At 47.0% G+C, this 20,773-nt stretch overlaps 1 protein-coding gene across 1 annotated transcript in view; it reads right to left on the bottom strand.

Moving 5' to 3' along the window:
- Positions 1-962: 962 nt before the first annotated feature.
- LOC139228166 (transmembrane channel-like protein 3) overlaps positions 963-20,773 on the bottom strand; it is a 96,380-nt gene continuing 76,569 nt past the window's right edge. The window contains exons 19-22 of the mRNA XM_070859353.1: positions 15,471-15,549; positions 15,321-15,363; positions 3,068-3,329; positions 963-1,833 (exon numbers count right to left, since the gene is read on the bottom strand). Coding sequence (XP_070715454.1) covers positions 963-1,833; positions 3,068-3,329; positions 15,321-15,363; positions 15,471-15,549 — 1,255 coding nt within the window. The remainder of the gene's footprint in view (positions 1,834-3,067; positions 3,330-15,320; positions 15,364-15,470; positions 15,550-20,773) is intronic.

Raw genomic sequence — 20,773 nt, 5'->3', positions numbered from 1 at the left:
TCACTCTCCTCCTTTAAGATGTTCCTTAAAACCAACCGCTTGGTCCCAGCTTTTGGCCCCCTGTCCTACTATCTCTTTATGTGGCTCGGTGTCAAATTTTGTTTGATAATGCCGTGGGACATGTTACTATGTTAAAGGCTCAAGTTGTTGTTATGGGAATTTAAGGGCTAATTTTCTGAATGAGCACAGCCAGCCCAGAACCTAGTTCACTGGCCACAAAATGGAGGGCTCCTGGTTGGAAAATGAGTGATTAGACTGAGGGAGGGTCATTTTTATTTTCTTTACTAATGAAAAAGCACTCCTTTTAAAATTCATGGACACTTGCTGATTCACAAGTGTGAATCTACAGTCGCTCAGCAGACATACAATGTGCCCCACAGTTACAGCCCCTCTACCTATAACCTGTGAAGCTTCTACAAAGTACGATAGTCAGTTAAATAGTCAGCAGAATTTCCTGCTTTGCTAATTTTGTGATTACGGAACATTTAACAACATAGAAATGGGAGTAGGCCATTCAGCCTCTCGAGCCTGTTCCGCCATTCAATCAAATCATGGCTGATCTATATCTTAACTCCATTTACCAGCCTTTGATCCATATCCTTGATACCCTTTACCCAGTCTTGGAAAAAAACCTCACAATATAATAAGTGATCTAATAAGATAACACACTCAATTTTTTTTTAATTGGCAGCTGAACTATCCTGAATCAGGTCACCGAGCTCCTATACTACATAGCACAGAAACGGGCCATTGGGCCCAACATGTCCATGCCAGTGTTTATGCTCCACACACGCAGCCTCCCAACCTCTGCATCTCACCCTATCAGCATACTCCTCTATTCCTTTCTCCCTTGTGTGCTAATCTAGTTTTCCCTTAAATGCATCTATGCTATTGACCTCAGCTACTCCCTGTAGTAGCAAGTTCTATACTGTTCTTCCTTATGTGTATACAAAGGGACTGGTCTAGACATTTGAACATATTAGATCATTTGGCTCTGCGGCATTTGGTTCAATGCTCGCTCTCGACTTGGTTCTACTTAGTTTCTCGTTGGAAGATTTCAAGTACTTCTCCTTGCTGTGGATGACCTGGATGTACTGGTCGGTGCTGCTATTCTGCTGGTCACTACTCGATGCTATCGATACCGAGTCCGATTCGGTCAGCGAATGGTCTGCTTTGTGCTTCGTTTTCCACTTGACGTGAGGTCCGACGCTTTGACTGGGAGGTGCCGGACCTTTGCTGTTGTGCTGAGTGCGCGATGACCCCGGACCATCGTGATCCCGCGGAGGCTCGCTGACTTCGTTGTACGACTCGTAGTGAATCTGAGTCAGGTCTTTCCCGATCAGTATCCGACTGTCCTTGCTGTCCCCGATGTAGAAGCGAGTGGGCTGGTGGAGGTCGGACAGCGAGTGGGGGCGAGGTGACCTGCTGAACGAGCTCTGCACCACTTCCTCCTCGTCCTCCTCCTCCTCGCTGAAGTGGAGCTGTGGAGTCGCCCTTTGCACACCGTGCACGAGGTACCTTTTCAGATTTCTGGGCAACATTTCCACCACCTCCCTGGACTCGTCCACCTTGTAGTGTGTGGGGATTCGAGTGGCGGAGCGTATTAATCTCTTCCTCGACTCGCGCTCGTTGACGAGTATGTAACGGGCTGTGTGCACTCTGCGGCCTAGGATGGTTTGCGGAGCCCCCTCTGCGGGGGAATAGTGCAGTGGTCTGACGCATTTTCTAAATGGGGCATCCGAGCGAATATCTTCAGGTAATTTGCTTGACCGGCTGGACGATGGTTTTGCTCTGTAGAGACCGCTTGTGGCTCCTTGTAAGACGCCTGGATTCCTAGCGAGAGTAAAGATAACATTTCAGTGATCAATAAACTGACAGCCAGCTAGGGGTCACAAGTGGAGATGTTTTCCATGCCTGCCTTTTTTTTTGAAGAGTCTTATTGAGTCCCATTTTCTGGGGCTCGTTCTCCCTGGCATGCCTCCTAGTAAATTCCTTCTACCCTCCACCTGGAGAAGTACTTGCCATTTTTGGAGTACAAATTACCGAGTATTGTCTCCACGATGCCAGCCAATGAATTGGAGTTGGGGGCGGGGGTTACAGCAGAGTCTATTTTACAGCAAACAGTGTCTATTTAAACAGAGTCTCAACAAACGACAGAAAACAGAGCTCATGGTCAAACCTACAGCACAGTCTCCAGATAAAAGCAAGATTATTTCTCCAGCAAAGTGCAGTGTGGAGGATGATAATATAATGCAAATGATGTGCATAACATCAATCCCAGTCGCTTGCAGCAGTGCGGCCTCCAGGCATGATTAACGGGGGAATTAACCAACACCTCCATTCTGTCCGGGAATAGAGGTGTCGCTCTATGTCTGGGAGATGAACGCTGGAGATCTAACCAATCCTGGTCACCCTGGCATTATGGCGGCTAGATGTTCGAAAAGTGGCTCAACACTTTATCGGTAAAAGTAAAGGCAAAGCGTTGCCAGGCAAGCTGCACAGTGGGCAAGGGGAAGAGGTCCTGTTATAACTGGTCAAAAGGAATCACATTCAGGGTATATGACTCTAGCATTTGAAAGGTGGTTGAGATGGAGAGAAATTTCTTCACTCAGCGGGCTGTAAATCTTTGGAATTCTCTGCCCCAGAGGGCTATGGATGCTCAGTCGTTGAGTTTGTTCAAGGCTGAGATCGATAGATTTGTGGACTCTAGGGGAATCAAGGGATATGGGGATCGGGCGGGCAAGTGGAGTTGAGGCCAAAGATCAGCCGTGATCTTATTAAGTGGAGGAGCAAACTTGAGGGGCCATACTCCTGCTCCTACTTCTTATGTTCTTAAGTCTTGGAAAAAGGAAAAAGGAACAAGGATCAGAAACAGGGCTACAGCATAAGAGTCCTGACTCTCTGCTCCCCAACCCCGTTGAATGCAGCACCTCACTGTGACCTCAGGGTACTGAAATTCACTCTTACCTCATAGAGCAAGGAGCAGCAACAAAAATGATGGCCGTTTTATAATGAATCTTTGTAAAGGTTTGTTTTTTCTCTCGGAGGAATGAAAGGGTGTTCTGACCTCTGCGAGACGTGCTCGCTCCTGTGCTTCTGCGCAGCGGCAGCCATTGGATTTTGAGGAAGGCCGGAAACCCGAGTGACATCAGCAGCGTGGGCCACTTGCTGTGAAACGCTCCGAATGTGACTCCCTGCGCTGACCGGGGAGTCACAATTGGTGACGCTCCCGTTCCTGCGAGGTGAGGATTGAATCGAGGACTCCTGGCTGGTGACGTCACTTTCGTGCTCCGTCTTCTTGTCGCCACCCTCCAAGTTCTGAAACCTCGCTGAAAAAGAGCAAAAGAAATCCCAGAAAATACATTTCCGCATGTTGCTCATGCACAACATTGTGGGGTGATTTGAGGAAATGGTTTGCCTGGGGTGCAGCCCTCCTGCCTGCTAGAAGCTTGTATCCAAAATCCAGGCATGCGCTACGCACAATTCTCCATCCGCGTATAATTGATCACACTTTGGAAAATTTGACAGGTGGAGAAATGAATGGGAGCTGGGTGTAACCCGGTCTCGTTCCAATCTCTGTTCCTCCTGCACCCACCCCAGTAAAGGCGTTCTTGACACAGGAATTGCTCGATGATAAAAGACCAAGGTCCATTTAGTTTGCCTTTTAGCATCCTGGTAGTCACATGATAGAATGATAATGGAGTTGTTGACTAATCTTTGCAATCAATCTCGATCAATGAGTCTGCAATGGGCATGGACATGAGGCGAGGAAATCCCCACAGGTGGTGAGGTTTGGGAACCCTTGGCACAAAGTCACCGATTCCTCCCAAACATGCTGTACTGTCTGCCCCTGTGAGTATGCTCACAGGTTTGTCGAGCTGTTGATTTTAGCCAGGGTGCACTTGTATAATTTGTGTTTTTGGTGCCCTCAAAAAAACCCACAAAAAAAAAAATAAAAAAGGGGGCACTTGAAAAACTTTTGGAGTGTGACCCCCCCTTTAATCAGGGGGCACTTGACTGTTTCTACACAAAATAGTTGTAGAGCTGTTGACGCCAGAACTGGCCAGGCTGACTGTAGAATTCCACAGTCCTGGGGCGGTGGGGGGGGAGGGGGGCGACTGCGCACGGGTCATGGGGGAAAGTATGGCGACCAGAGAGATGCCCCTCTCTTGGCGCAGGGCAGTCATCATCCTGCTGCCTAAGAAGGGTGATCTCCGCCTACTAAAGAACTGGCGCCTGGTCTCCCTCCTCAGCACATATTACAACATTTTTGCCAGGGTGGTGTCTGCTCGCCTTGGCGCCGTGCTGGATCACATGATCCACCCCGACCAGTCTAACACGGTCCTGGGCCGGACAATCCACTACAACATTCAGCTGGTCCAGGACCTGGACCACCATTCCCAGGAGGCTGGTCTGTCGGTCGCCCACCTTTCCCTCGATCAGGAGAAGGCGTTCGACAGGGTGGATCACGATTTTAAAAGAAATCGATCTAAGTTGCATTTGAGTGAATGAATACTAACTGCCCCCACGGTCTTCCTAGGAATCCTACAAATCCACTGGGAGGACAGACGCACCAACATTAGCGCCCTCAACCAGGCCAACATCCCCAGCATTGAAGCACTGACCACACTCGATCAGCTCCGCTGGACAGGCCACATTGTCCGCATGCCAGACACAAGACTCCCAAAACAAGTGCTCTACTCGGTACTCCTTCATGGCAAACGAGCCAAAGGTGGAGGAAGTGCATCCAGGAGGGTGCTGAGCACCTCACGTCTAATCGCCGAGAGCATGCAGAAATCAAGCGCAGGCAGTGGAAAGAGCCTGCGGCAAACCTGTCCCACCTACTCCTTCCCTCAACGCCTCTCTGTCCCACCTGTGACAGGGACTGTGGTTCTCGTATTGGACTGTTCAGCCACCTAAGGACTCATTGTAAGAGTGGAAGCAAGTCTTCCTCGATTCCGAGGGACTGTCTATGATGATGATTGATGAGGAAGTCTGTTTCACTGATTTTGCACTGACTCCCTGAAATATTGTTTCCGCAGATTAGTTTTTGAATTTACCCCCAATTCAAGTGCAGACCTTGTCCTCTGCTTCTACTGATCTGGACAAGGTAGAATGGCTCGGCATGGTCGACATTATCTAGTCCCATTAGCATCCTAAAACAGCAATCACTTCGTCGCCCAACCTTCTATTTTCCAGTGAGAAACATGTCCAAGTTACATAATCGCTCCACATAATCCAATCCCGCCAGCCCCTCAATTGTTCCGCCAATATTGAAGAGGAAATTTGGGTGAGTGAGCCCAAAACTGCACACCTGGTTTCAAATGTGGCCTCGCCAGTGATCAAGGCTAGAAAAATTTGTTAAAACTTGAGCTATATCCGAATATTTGATTCGCTTTGTTGACAATAACTTCACATTCACCGAACACTTTCAGTGAATGATCAATATTCACATCTAAATCCTCTCCTTCTGGTTCTTTGCTAAAGGACACCCTATTATTGTGGACTCATTCGCTGGTTCACTATGTATTCCCTTGCATTTATCTACAATACGTTACCTCCAATTCCTTGGCCCATCTGCTAATTGGTCCAGATATTTTTGAGTGCAGGTTACTTCCCTTATATGTGTTACCTGGTGGGATATCAGCAAATATGTAAGGTACTTGCATATTCTTCATCGAACATTAGAGGGCCCTCTGATGGGAGTGAGTTCATTGTAAAAATTACACTCCAAGGTTTCCTCATGTTACTGAATATCTTAGGGGAGAATAGTTTGAAATAAAACACTCTGATTATTTGCACTGTGTTGTTTCTGCGCCTGCATCCTCTGGACTCTCCCCCCGATGCCTCTTGCGCATGCGCAGACTCCTCGGGCCAGGAACTGGAACTGATGGATTCGCATGGAGTCCGCTGCCACGACTTCCAGCCTTCGCATTATTGCGGCCTTCTGTGGGAGAGAACATCAGAGGTAGTGGGAGGGGCAGAGAGAGGCGGTGCAGAGGGGGGGAGAGAAGCAGCGGGGGGAGAGAGAGATGAGGTGGAGGGGAACAGAGATGGGGCGAGAGAGAGACGGGGGTGTGGGGGGGGGAAGAGAGAGAGAAATGGGGGAGAGAGAGAGTGGGTGGGGAAGAGAGATTGGGGGAGGGAGAGACGGGACTGAGGCAGGGTGGGGGGGCGGGAGCGAGAGATGGTATCACGTTCTTCCAACACTCTTCACACCCACACCTGATTTCTCGGAAAGCTCGGAGCATGTGTTAGATAAGAATGTTACATATGATCATGGCTGATCCGATCATGAACTCAGGTCCACTCCCCTGCCCGCTCCCCATAATCGCTTATTGTTTAAGAAACTGTCGATTTCTGTTTTAAATTTATTCAATGTCCCAACTTCCACAGTTCTCTGTGGCAGCGAATTCCACAGATCCACAACCCTCTGAGAGAGGAAATTTCTCCTCATCTCAGTTTTAAATGGACAGCCCCTTATTCTAAGATCATGCCCTCTAGTTCTAGTCTCCCCCATCAGTGGAAACATCCTCTCTGCATCCACCTTGTCAAGCCCCCTCATAATCTTATACATTTCGATAAGATCACCTCTCATTCTTCTGAACTCCAATGAGTAGAGGCCCAACCTACTCGACCTTTCCTCATAAGTCAACCCCCTCATCTCCGGAATCATCCTTGTAAACCTTCTCTGAACTGCCTTCAAAGCAAGTATGTCCTTTCTTAAATATGGAAACCAAAATTGCACACAGTATTCCAGGTGTGGTCTCACCAATACCCTGTATAACTGTAGCAAGACTTCCTTACTTTTATATTCCATCCCCTTTGCAATAAAGGTCAAGATTTCATTGGCCTTCCTGATCACTTGCTGTACCTGCATACTTATCCTTTTGTGTTTCATGCACAAATACCCCTTGGTCCTGCTGTACTGCAGCACTTTGCAATCTTTCTCCATGTAAGAGAAAATTGGCATTAGGTGTATAAGCGAAATAAGGTTTAAAGTGCCGGCTTCTACATCGGCTCAGCAAAAAAGGGCAGAAGGTCTGTAGCTGACCTCACACATTCTAACATATTCCAGTACCAAGGACCCAGAGGCCTCTGATTCAACACTGATGCACTAGAATACTAGATAACATTAAGGTACGTCCAGTCCGACAAGATAAGGCACCATAGAAGACTCGAAACAGATAATGATAAGACTCTGTGAAAAAACTCTAAACAGACTTTTAGGCGCCATGTGCGATCAGCAAATTCTAACTCAATGAGGTCACCCCAGTTAAGGTCTAAAGTTGCCTTGAGATCCTGGTCTGTCAATCCAAAATATTACTGATAAGGTAACCCAATTAGAGATCGAGGGAGGTCATACCGGGGAACGAAGGGATCTATGAAATGTATAAATGATGTATGATCTTGCTATTCGGGGAACATCTGCACTCACAGGCGGCTGTGATGAGAAGTGTTCCCGGACATCCGCAATTAAAGATCGTTATACCTTGCCATCCGTCTCCATCTAATAACTTCGAAGGCTGCTACGCGGGTTGGGTCGAGCATCGACCCTTTATATCAGAGGGCCCGCTCGTGGGAAAAGAGGCCTTCCCATTTTTCACCTTCACTTCATTTAAATAATAACTTGCTCTTTGATTTTTTTTCTGCCAAAGTGCATGACCTCACACTTTCCAATATTATACTTCATCTGCCAAATTTTTGCCCACTCACTTAGCCTGTAAATGTCCTTTTGCAGATTTTTTGTGTCCTCCTCACACATTGCTTTTCCTCCCATCTTTGTAACATCAGCAAATTTGGCTATGTTACACTCAGTCCCTTCCTCCAAGTCATTAATATAGATTGTAAATAGTTGGAGCCCCAGCACTGATCCTTGCTGCACCCCACTGGTTACTGATTGCCAACCAGAGAATGAACCATTTATCCCTACTCTCTGTTTTCTGTTCGTTAGCTAATCCTCTATCCATGCTAATATGATACCCACAACCATGTGAACTTTTATCTTGTGTAGTAACCTTTTATGTGGCACCTTGTCAAATGCCTTCAGGAAGGCCAAATGAACCACATCCACTGGTTCTCCTTTATCCACCCTGTACAAGGGATAATGTTGGAATGGATTAAATCCGGAAGTCACGACACTGTCGCTATTCACTTCATATCCAATAAACCTGTTAACAATCCGTGACCCACACACAATGCCTCATCTATGGCGGGGGAGGGAAGGGGTAAGGTCAGGAACTTGGGCTGGGGTGGTGGTGCAAACTTGGGCTGGGGAGGGGGGGGACAATGAACGTGGGCTGGGGGGAATGAACTTGGGCTGGGGGGATGAACTTGGGCTGGTGGGGATGAACTTGGGCTGGGGGGAATGAACTTGGGTTGGTGGGGATGAACTTGGGCTGGGGGAGATAAGGAACTTGGGCTGGTGGGGATGAACTTGGGCTGGGGGAGATGAACTTGGGCTGGTGGGAATGAACTTGGGCTGGGGTCAGGGATTTGGGGGGCTTTTGCTGGGTTTGTGGAGCTCTATCCTCTCTGTGACTGCTTGCAGGGGAGTTTTGAAGTCAGAATGGCTTCAATTACACTTTGCAAAGTCACTCCGAACTTGGGCTGGGCGGTTCCAATTACACATTCCAGAGAGACTTCTGGATGTGGTTGATCCTCCAAGGAGACCAATCAGCAATCAGGTCATGTGATAATGGAGAACCAATCAGCCCAATTACAATGCAAATAACTGCAAACAAGGAAAAGCAGCCATTGCCACACCAGCTTGAGTGTTTATTTTGATGTAAGATTTATATCATTACAGGAAGAATTCCTGTCAAATATCCCCCTTTGTTACAGTTCAGTTTCTGCCAACTGCAGCGACTCAGTTCTCAGTTGCAAGCACTCTCACCTCTGAGTCTAGAAGGTTGTGTGTTTAAGTCCCACTCCTGATACAATCCAGGCTGACACTCCAGTGCAGTACTGAGGGAGCGCTGCACTGTCAGAGATGCCGTCTTTCGGTTGAAACGTTTAACCGAGGCCCCGTCTGCTCTCTCAGGTGGATGTAAAAGATCCCATGGCACTATTTAAAGAGCTGGGGAGTTTTTCCCAATGTCCTGACCAATATTCATCCCTCAAACAATATTTATCTCGCAAATTGGTTGCTGTGTTTCAACATTATAACAGTGACTGCACTTCACAAGTATTTCATTGATTGTAAAGTGCTTTGGGACATCTTGAGGTCGTGAAAGACATGACAGAAATGCAAAACTGAGGCTGGGCCTATCTTATATTTTTGAACGATAAGGGAATAAAGGGTCATGGGGAGCAAGCAGGGAAGTGGAGCTGAGTCAATGATCAAATCAGCCGTGATTTTATGAATGGCAGAGCAGGCTTGAGTGGCCAAATAAGAACATAAGAAATAGGAGCAGGAGTAAGCCATTTGGCCCCTCGAGCCTGCTCCGCCATTTAATAAGATCATGGCTGATCCGATCACGGACTCTAGGTGTATTTTAGTGAGGTAATTATTGCTTCTGATCAATCGCTATTCTACTTTCATTGCAATGGGGCCAGCCATTTCTCAGCCTGCATTGATTAATATGTAGATGCTGCAGAGTGCAGATGGCTCAATGTATGATGCACATCATTATGTCCCCAATTAATGACATGCAAGAATGAGGAGGAGGGCCAGACTATACACACCCAGCACGTACAGGGAAAAGAGATCTTACCTCGATGTGTCCGAGCACACCTGCCTGCGGAGACTGTGTTTCCACAAGGTGGTGATCAGTGAAATATGTGAGCTCATCAGGCCACATATGCAGCCTGCCATCAGGACATCAGTGTCGATCGAGGTCAAGGTCACCACGGCACTGTCTTTCTATGCATCCGGTTCCTTTCGAGCCTCCGCGATCGAGATTTTCCCTCTATCTCACCATGCAACCCATCGCTGCATTAGACAGGTCACGGAGACCCTGTACGCATGAAGGATGGACTTTATCAGCTTCCCCATGACCACGGAGGCTCAGACTGAGAGGGCTGGAGCATTGTACCGCATTGCTAAGTTCCCCAGGGTGCAGGGAGCTGTACAGTGCACTCACATCACCATGCGGTCATCTTCTCAGGACCCAGAGCTTTTTCGTAACAGAAAAGAATTTCACTCCCTGAAGGTCCAACTAGTTGTCGACCACAACCAGATCATAATGGTGGTGAATGCCAAATGTCCGGGCACCTTCGATGAGGCTCACATCCTGCGTGAGAGCGCTGTCTCTGACATCTTTAAGAGTCAGCCACAAGGACAATGCTGGATGCTTGGTGATAATCGATATGGCCTAGCCACCTGGCTGATGACCCCCCTGCATTACACCCACACCGAGGCCGAGAAGCGATACAACCGGAGCCACAGAGACACACGCAATCTGGTCCACAAAACAATAACTGTGCTTAAGCAGCGCTTTAGATGTCTGGACTACTCAGGAGGGGAGCTACAAGACAAACCTGAGCAAGTGGGTAAATTCATGGCCGTGTGCTCCATGCTGCACAACCTGGCTATCAGGAGGGGACAAGAATTGCCAGAAGGGACTGATGGTCCCCCTCAGGAGAGAGAGGAAGGGGAGAACGAGGAGCTGGACACTGACCTAAGGCCAGACAATCAGGCTGGCGATGCAACCATGCCCACGACCCCCTCCAGACCGCAGGAAAGGACCCGTCGTGGCTACATAGCTACAAGATTCTTACATGAGGAGCTGATATCTGAACGATTTGCCTGAAAGAACGTTGCTGTGAGTGACAATGCTGACACACTACTGTGTGTGAGCAGCTCAGACATCAATGGTGCCCATCACCTTGATGCCAGTTAAAGTTTATGTTGATTGATGTTAAGTTTTATTTAACCCTTTCATGTTAAGGAATCACCAGTGTGTAACGGTCCAGCTTTCTGAGACAATGTTCAACAAAAAAACTTCTATACCAACATTGGTCTGAAATCATAAGTATCACAGGTAAAAACATCCAACCCCCGCCCACACCCCACTTTTTCCACCATTGACATCAATCAAATGTTCAACATGTCCAGCAACACAGAATACAAAGGCAAAGCAGGAGGGTGGTCCCCTCCCCCCATACATTGCAACAAATTGCATACACGCAGATGGAGATATAACACAGCCATCACCTGCGGACATGCACTTCACTTCCTTCCCCTCTCCCCTTCTTCTCCCCATCTCTACTCCTTCCCCTCCTCGCTCCACACCATCTGGCCGAGGCGCTCCTCAGGCGGTGCCTCATTGGAGGGGATGAAGGCAGAGGCGGTGGTTGCATAGGTACGGGAGCGGGGGGTGCTGAGGGTGCAACATTCTCGGATCTAGAAGCAGGATCTTGGTCCTGCATCTCATCTGTCGTTCGCAGTGGTGGTACAGAACCTAGGGGTGAAATGCCGCACTCCTGGACCACTGGGAGGCCTGTGCCAGCAGTGTTCCTGGCTATCACATCCAGGGACTCTGCCATGCATGGAATGTACTCGGTCATGGTGGCCAGTTGTCGGGATATGGGATATGCCCCCCAATGCTTCGATGAGCTGGTCACTAATGTCTACAGTCCTCCTGGACAACTGTACCATCTCTCTGCTCTCATGTGGCGCTTGTGGACCAAACCTGCCGTGTCCATGAAACCTTCGCGGAGTCGGCGCCATCCTGGGGACAAATGGGGTGCCCTGTGGTGAGGTGCTTGGGGCCAGTACCTCCAGAGTGGAGACGGGAATGACCAGAGGACCACTAGATGGCCTTGGGATGGAATGGCTTCTGGAGCGTGGCGATGCAGGTTCCTCAAAGTCCGCGCTCTCAACCGTAGAGAACAGACCCAGCGGATTGACGGACAAAAATTGGAGTTCCTCAGCACCAGGTGTAGGATCGTCTGGAGAGTCGGGCCCCGCGCCCCCACCTTCTGGCCTCTGTGGTCTTGCCTGGGGCCGCGCTGCTGGCTGAGCTGCAAAACACAAATGAGGTTATTAGAGGAGAAGGGGGTGCTAGGGTCACAAGGTGAGTCCAGTGCTGCACACAGCATATGCACGACAAAAGCACCACCGCTATCAAAATCATCACAGACATCACATTTCATGACCATCAACACATTTGCATTGCAATGATTTTCATTCGGCAAGCATTATTTCTAGGACAATTTTAGAAATCATCTATCATATATGATTGTTCGGATATGAGTGGGTGTGGCATCTATTGACTTTACATCACGCAATGGTGTAAACGTGGGCAGGACCGGAACCAATGTCCTCGGGGGAGTGTTTGCTAGTGCTGTTGGGGAGGGGTTAAACTAATATGGCAGGGGTATGGGAACCTATGCAGGGAGACAGTGGGCAGTAAAATAGGGGCAGAAGCAAAAGATAGAAAGAAGAAAAGTAAAAGTGGAGGGCAGAGAAACCCAAGGCAAAAATCAAAAAGGACCACATTGCAGAAAAATTCTAAAACGGCAAAGTGAGTTAAAAAGACAAGCCTAAAGGCTCTGTGCCTCAATGCGAGGAGTATTCGTAATAAGGTGGACGAATTAACTGCACAGGCAGCAATTAATGAGCATGATATCATTGGCATCACGGAGACATGGCTCCAGGGTGATCAAAGCTGGGAACGCAACATCCAAGGGTATTCAGGAAGGATAGACAGAAAGGAAAAGGAGGTGGGGTAGCGTTGCTGGTTAAAGAGGAAATTAACACAATAGTAAGGAAGGACATTAGCTTGGATGATGTGGAATCTGTATGGGTGGAGCTGCGGAATACCAAAGGGCAGAAAACGCTAGTGGGAGTTGTGTACAGACCTCAAAACAGCAGTAGTGATGTTGGGGAGGGCATCAAACAGGAAATTAGGGGTGCGTGCAATAAAGGTACAGCAGTTATCATGGCCGACTTTAATCTACATATAGATTGGGCTAACCAAAATGGTAGCAATACGATGGAGGAGGATTTCCTTGAGTGTATTAGGGATGGTTTTCTGGACCAATATATTGAGGAACCAACTCGAGGGCTGGCCATCCGAGACTGGGTGATGTGTAATGAGAAATGACTAATTAGCAATCTTGTTGTGCGAGGCCCCTTGGGGAAGAGTGACCATAATATGGTAGAATTCCTTATTAAGATGGAGAATGACACAGTTAATTCAGAGACTAGATTCTTGATCTTAAGGAAAGGTAAATTCGATGGTATGAGACGTGAATTGGCTAGAATAAACTGGCAAATGATACTTAAAGGGTTGATGGTGGATAGGCAATGGCAAACATTTAAAGATCACATGGATGAACTTCAACAATTGTACATCCTTGTCTGGAGTAAAAATAAACTGGGGAAGGTAGCTCAACCGTGGTTAACAAGGAAAATTAAGGATAGTGTTAAATCCAAGGAAGAGGCATGTAAATTGGGCAGAAAAAGCAGCAAACCTGAGGACTGGGAGAAATTTAGAATTCAGCACAGAAGGACAAAGGGTTTAATTAGGAGAGGGAAAATAAAGTATGAGAGGAAACTTGCCGGGAACATAAAAACTGCCTGCAAAAGCTTCTATAGATATGTGAAGAGAAAAAGATTAATGAAGACAAACGTAGGTCCCTTGCAGTCAGATTCAGGTGAATATATAATGGGAAACAACGAAATGGCAGACTAGTTGAACAAATACTTTGGTTCTGTCTTCACGAAGGAAGACACAAATAACCTTCCGGAAGTACTAGGGGACCGAGGGTCTAGTGAGAAGGAGGAACTGAATGATATCCTTATTGGTAGGAAATTGTGTTAGGGAAATTGATGGGATTGAAGGCCGATAAATCCCCGGAGCATGATAATCTGCATCCCAGAGTACTTAAGAAAGTGGCCCTAGAAATAGTGGATGCATTGGTGATCATTTTCCAACAGTCCATCGACTCTGGATCAGTTCCTATGGAGTGGAGGGTAACTAATGTAACACCAGTTTTTTTAAAAAGGAGGTAGAGAGAAAACGGGTAATTATAGACCGGTTAGCCTGACATCAGTAGTGGGGAAAATGTTGGAATCAATTATTAAAGATAAATTAGCACCGCATTGTTATAAATCAAATTATATAAATACATAAGTACATGTAAATCAATGTAATACTTACTGTTGCGGATCCCACAAGGTCGTTCCATTGTTTATGGCATTGGTTACCCTCATGAACCTCGTTGGTCGCCGACGAAACCACCTCTGCTATCTCGGTCCATATCCTCTGGTCGGCCTTTGGGGTGTGTTTCCCGTGTCCTCCCTGTGTCAAATCACCCCAGTGTGACTCGACTTCCTAAGAAGGGAGGCATTTGCCTCGTCCGAGAACCTCCTCGCTCTTTTGCGCCCTCCAATGTGCTTCTCTCCCACCTCACTGCTCTCGCCAGCATCAGTCTCCACAGCATGCTGTGATGCCTCCTCCTCTCCCTCCATTATAGGCCAAATTCGGGCAAATTTTTGTTTCCCTACTTGCTGTGAAGCTCTAAAGTCTCCCTCCTTCCTCCCAAAGCATGCACGCCACACCAAGCCACACTTTCAGACCCTCTCAGCTCCCGCTCTCTCTGTCTCGTCTTCTGCCCGTGTCATGATGACCCTTGACCTCCTGAATCACGGGAATTGAGCATTTCCATGTCGTTGCTAAGGACGGTGACACTTTACGGCGACATGGACAAAAGTGTAAAATCTAGCCGTATGTCCCCTAGTTTTAGTTTCCCCTATGAGTCGAAATATCACTCACTGGAAATGGCCTATTCCTGCTTCTATTTCTTCTGTTCTTATGTTCTATCGATAATGCAGCTGGGCAGCTTTTGCGGGCAGGGGAACCTCATCAAAGGCGATGTTCAGGGTCAGGGTCCAGGCTAACATTCGAAGGGTGAGGTGGCGGAGGGCTGCTGGTACCCCAGCGGAGGGGAGAAAACTGGGAGGAAATCATTCATTTTATTGCTCTTTTGATTGGCAGCTCGGGATGATCAGAGACTCCCAGTGAGAAGCAAGGGTCAGAGATAAGGTCAGTACGCTGTCGCGCCGATTCTCCACACAACGTTCCCTACGAGTGAGGTTTCTGGTTGAGAGCACGAGATTGTGGAATCACCCCTTACACATTCACGTCAACACTGCTCCCGGTCTTCTCCCATATTTTTCCTGTGAGGGGGCTCTATTTCCTTCTATTTCCCTCAACAATCAGGGAGATACCTGGAACGTCGTCTCTCCTGAGAGCGTGCAGGCTCCTTAGCAACTCTCTGAGAGCTCTAACATTTGCATACCAATACTGATAGTGCTTGAAGTAATATAATCAGGGATTTGTTAGATATGAAATAAGAAACTCTCCTACCTACTGCCATCTGGAGTACTTTCTTTTTATCCTCTGTTCTTTCCTGCAGATAGAAAGGACCCAAATATTTACATTACTTCTCTGTTCTAAGGAGATTTACATGTGAGCGAGCATGCTAAAGGTTTCAACGGTCAAATATAATATACGTACAGCTTGGAGCTGCATTCTGAGCTGGTTATTGGTAAACTTCAGCGAGCGTGCAATTGACTGGAGATAATATATCAGCATACTAGAAGGAGAAAACAGGAATATATACATCATGCCTTTCTATGTCCCAAAGTTGTATTAATTTACATCAGTGTGATATGTAGGATTTAGCTCGTTGCTAGGTTGTCATGCAGTTACAGTGTATTTTACCAAGCCTTGCGCATGGGGAGTATTGGGAGTGTCTTGGTCATAGGGAGTATTGGGAGTGTCTTGGTCATGTGTAGTATTGAGCATGCTTTAGTCATGGGGCGTATTGGGCATGTTTTGGTCATGGGAAATATTGAGCGTGCCTTGGTCATGGGGAGTATTGGGCATGCCTTAGTAATGGGGAGTATTGGGCATGTCTTGGCAATGGGGAGTATTGGGTGTGTCTTGGCCATGGAGAGTATTGGGCGAGTTTTGGCCATGGGGATTATTGTGTGTCTTGGCCTTGGGGAGTATTGGTTGATTCTTGGCCATGGGGAGTATTGGTTGAGTCTTGGCCATCGGGAGTATTGGGCATGTCTTGGCCATGGGGAGTATTGGGCATGTCTTGGCCATTGGGAGTATTGGGCATGTCTTGGCCATGGGGAGTATTGGTTGAGTCTTGGCCATGGGGCGTATTGGGCATGTCTTGGCCATGGGGAGTATTTGGCATGTCTTGGCCATGGGGAGTATTGGTTGAGTTTGGCCATGGGGAGTATTGGACATGTCTTGGCCATGGGGAGTATTGGGAGTGCCTTGGCCATGAGGAGCATAGGGCGAGCCTATCAGGCACCTGCAATCGCACTTCCCAGGATTATCCATCAAATAGGAAAGAAAGAAGACTTGCATTTATTTAGCACCTGTCATGACCTCAGGACGTCCTAAAGCATTTTCAGCAAATGAAGTACTTTTGAAGTGTAGTCACTGTTGTAAAGTAGGAAATACTGCAGCCAATTTGGGCACAGCAAGCTCCCACAAACAACAACAAAATGGCGAGATAATCTGTGTTAGTGATGTTGGTTGAGGGGTAAATATTGGCCAGGACACCGTGGATAACTCATTTTGCTCTGGTTAGAAATAGTGCTCTGGGATCTCTTACATCCACCTGAGAGGGCAAACGTGAACTTTGTTTAATGCTTCATCCGAAAGAAGGCATCTCCAACAGTGCAGCACTCCCTCGGAACTGCACTGTCAGCCTGTAGTCTGAGTTGAAATCCTTGGAATAGGGACTTGAACCCACAGTCTTCTGACTCAGAGGTGAGATTGCTACCCACTGAGACACTGTGGATGGAGAGGGAGAATCTATAATCGATGGAGAATTATAGATAGGTTGCCTGCAATTTGCTCATACAGGCGGATGATAGCAAGACAACCCACGGGTAGCATGCATTGAGAAAATTAACCCTTATATACACTGGCTCGGAATTTCCTAACTGCTCCTGCTTCGCTGCTGTTACTTCACAGGAAATGAGGTGGAAACCATGGTTACGGGGGTAAACGGGGCTTCTGTTGCATTTGCAATGAGGAAACGCCGAGGAAATTAACTCCAATAACATCATGACGGGAAACTCTTTATATTGCCTGTTTACTTATGAAGCTGCAGTCTGTCACATGACTGCAAGACATCACCCAGGCACCACTAACTGGTACCAATTGTATGTGAAACTCCGTACTAAAAAAAGTCACAAAGTACATTTAAAAAGCTGGTAGCAGGCTTGCCTCTGAATCAGAAGGTTGTGGGTTCAAGTCCCCCTCCAGTTATCTGAGCCCATAATCTAGGCTAACACTCCAATGCAGTGCTGCACCATCATGAAACAGGATTAATAAATGATCTCCCAGTAAAAGATCCTCTAGGAATGAGTGATCATAGCATGGTTGAATTTCAAATTCAGTTGGAGGATGAGAATGTTGGATCTCAAACCAGTGTCCTAAGCTCAAATAAAGATGACTACAAAGGTATGAAGGCAGAGTGGACTTAGAAAATAGATTAAAGAGTGGGACGGTTGATGCTATTTCATAACTCTCAACAAAAATATATTCCAATGAGGAGGAACATAAGAACATAATAAATAGGAGCAGGAGTAGGCCATACGGCCCCTCGAGCCTGCTTAGCCATTTAATACGATCATGGCTGATCTGATCATGGACTCAGGTCCACTTCCCTGCCCGCTCCCCATAACCCCTTATTACCTTGAAGAGACTGTACGAGAAGGGATAACCATCCATGGCTAACTAAGGAAATAAAGGATGGTATCAAACTGAAAACAAGGGCATACCAAGTGGTCAAGATTAGTGGGGGGCCAGAGGATTGGGAAACTTTTAAACGCCAGCAAAGAACAACTAAAAAAACAATAACGAGGGGAAGATAGATTATGAAAGTAAACTAACATGAAATATAAAAACAGAAAGTAGGAGTTTCTACACGTAAATAAAAAGGAAAAGAGTGGCTAAAGTAAATGTTGGTCCCTGGGGAACTAATAATGGGGAACAGGGAAATGGCAGAGACTTTGAACAAATATTTTGTGTCGGTCTTCACGGTAGAAGACACTAAAAGCATCCCAATAGTGGATAATCAAGGGGCTGTAGGGAAGGAAGAACTAAAAACAATAACTATCACTAAAGAAGTAGTACTCGGTAAAATAATGGGACTAAAGGTGGACAAGTCCCCTGGACCTGATGGCTTGCATCCTAGGGTCTTAAAAGAAGTGGCTGCAGAGATAGTGGATGCATTGGTTGTAATCTACCAAAATTCCTTGGATTCTTGGGAGGTCCCAGCAGATTAGAAAACCACAAATGTAACGCTCCTATTTAAAAAAGGAGGCAGACAGAAAGCAGGAAACTATAGACCAGTTAGTCTAACATCTGTCATTGGGAAAATGCTGGGGTCCATTATTAAGGAAGCAGTAGCAGGACATTTGGAAAAGCATAATTCAGTCAAGCAGAGTCCGCATGGTTTTATGAATGGGAAATCATGTTTGACAAATTTGCTGGAATTCTTTGAGGATGTAATGAGCAGGGTGGATAAGGGGGAACCAGTGGATGTGGTGTATTTGGATTTCCAGAAGGCATTCAATAAGGTGCCACATAAAAGATTATTGCACAAGATAAAAGTTCACAGGGTTGGGGGCAATATATTAGCATGGATAAAGGATGTCTAACTAACAGAGAACAGAGAGTCGGGATAAATGGGCCATTTTCTGGTTGGCAACCAGTAACTAGTGGGGTGCCGTAGGGATTGGTGCTGGGTCCTCAACTATTTACAATCTATATTAATGACTTGGATGAAGGGACTGAGTGTAATGTAGCCAAGTTTGCTGATGATACAAAGATGGGTAGGAAAGCAAATTGTGAGGAGGACACAAAAAATCTGCAAAGAGATATAGACAGGCTAAGTGAGTGAGCAAAAATTTCGCAGATGGAGTATAATGTGGGAAAATGTGAGGTTATCGACTTTTGCAGAAAAAATAGAAAAGCAAATTATAATTTAAAATGTAGAAAAATTGCAAAGTATTGCAGTACAGAGGGACCTGGGGGTCCTTGTGCATGAAACATTAAAAGTTAGTATGTAGGTACAGCAAGTAATCAGGAAGGCAAATGGAATCTTGGCCTTTATTGAAAGGGGGATAGAGTATAAAAGCAGCGAAGTCTTGCTACAACTGTACAGGGTATTGGTAAGGCCACACCTGGAGAACTACGTACAGTTTTGGTCTCTGTATTTAAGAAAGGATATACGTGCATTGAAGGCTGTTCAGAGAAGGTTCACTAGGTTGATTCCGGAGGTGAGGGGGTTGACGTATGAAGATAGGTTGAGTAGGTTGGGCTTGTACTCATTGGAGTTCAGAAGGATGAGAGGTGATCTTATCGAAACATATAAGACAATGAGGGGTCTCGACAAGGTGGATGCAGAGAGGATATTTCCACTCATTGGGGAAACTAAAACTAGGGGGCATAGTCTCAGAATAAGGGGCCGCTCATTTAAAACTGAGATGAGGAGGTATTTATTCTCTCAGAGGGTTGTAAATCTGTGGAATTCTCTGCCCCAGAGAGCTGTGGAGGCTGGGTCATTGAATATATTTAAGGAGATAGATAGATTTTTGAGTGATAAGGGAATAAAGGGTTATGGGGAGCGGGTAGGGAAGTGGAGCTGAGACCAAGTTCAGATCAGCCATTAAATGGCGGTGCAGGCTCGAGGGGCTGAATGGCCTACTCCTGCTCCTATTTCTTATGTTCTTATGTTCTTATGTCGGAGGTGCCCGCTTTTGGATGAGACGTTAAACCGAGGCCCCGTCTGCTCTCTCAGGTGGATGTAAAAGATCCCATGGCAGTCCGAGAGGTGGGAGTTCGTGGTTGGTGAGGCCTATAAAAGGCCCAGCGGCAGCGAGAGGCGTACCTGTGCAGCTGCAGCGGGGAGAGAAGGCAAAAAAGAAGTAGAAAGAAATCAAAAGGTGACGTCACAGCCAAGGGGGTAAGTGATTGGCTGGTGATTGGTGAGTAGCTTTTCTCTTTATTTTTTATATCAGTAAGTAACCTGTTATCATTGTTGTTGTCAATTTAAGGGTATCTAAGGGTTAAGTCATGGCAGGAGAGCTCGGTCACGTGATATGCTCCTCCTGTACCATGTGGGAACTCAGGGACACTTCCAGTGTCCCTGACGACTACGTGTGCAGGAAGTGTATCCGCCTCCAGCTCCTGACGGACCGCGTTGTAGAATTGGAGCTGAGGGTGGATTCACTCTGGAGCATCCACGATGCTGAGAATGACGTGAGTAGCACATGTAGCGAGTTGGTCTTATCGCAGGTGAAGGGTCCACAGCCAGCTAGGGAATGGAAGACCAGCAGGAAGAGCAGTGCAAGGAAGGTAGTGCAGGGGTCCCTTGCAGTCATCCCCCTGCAAAACAGATACACTGCTTTGAGTACTGTTGAGGGGGATGACTCATCAGGGGAGGGCAGCAGCAGCCAAGTTCATGACACCGTGGCTGGCTCTGTTGCACAGGAGGGCAGGAAAAAGAGTGGGAGAGCGATAGTGATAGGGGATTCAATTGTAAGGGGAATAGATCGGCGTTTCTGCAGCTGCAACCGAGACTCCAGGATGGTATGTTGCCTCCCTGGTGCAAGGGTCAAGGATGTCTCGGAGCGGGTGCAGGACATTCTAAAAAGGGAGGGAGAACAGCCAGTTGTCGTGGTGCACATTGGTACCAACGACATAGGTAAAAAAAGGGATGAGGTCCTACGAGACGAATTTAAGGAGCTAGGAGCTAAATTAAAAAGTAGGACCTCAAAAGT

The sequence above is a fragment of the Pristiophorus japonicus genome, chromosome 17, assembly GCF_044704955.1.
Source record: "Pristiophorus japonicus isolate sPriJap1 chromosome 17, sPriJap1.hap1, whole genome shotgun sequence".
NCBI classification, from domain to species: Eukaryota; Metazoa; Chordata; class Chondrichthyes; family Pristiophoridae; genus Pristiophorus; species Pristiophorus japonicus.
Note: the sequence above shows the minus strand (reverse complement) of the source record. Positions and strands in the feature narration are given on the sequence as shown.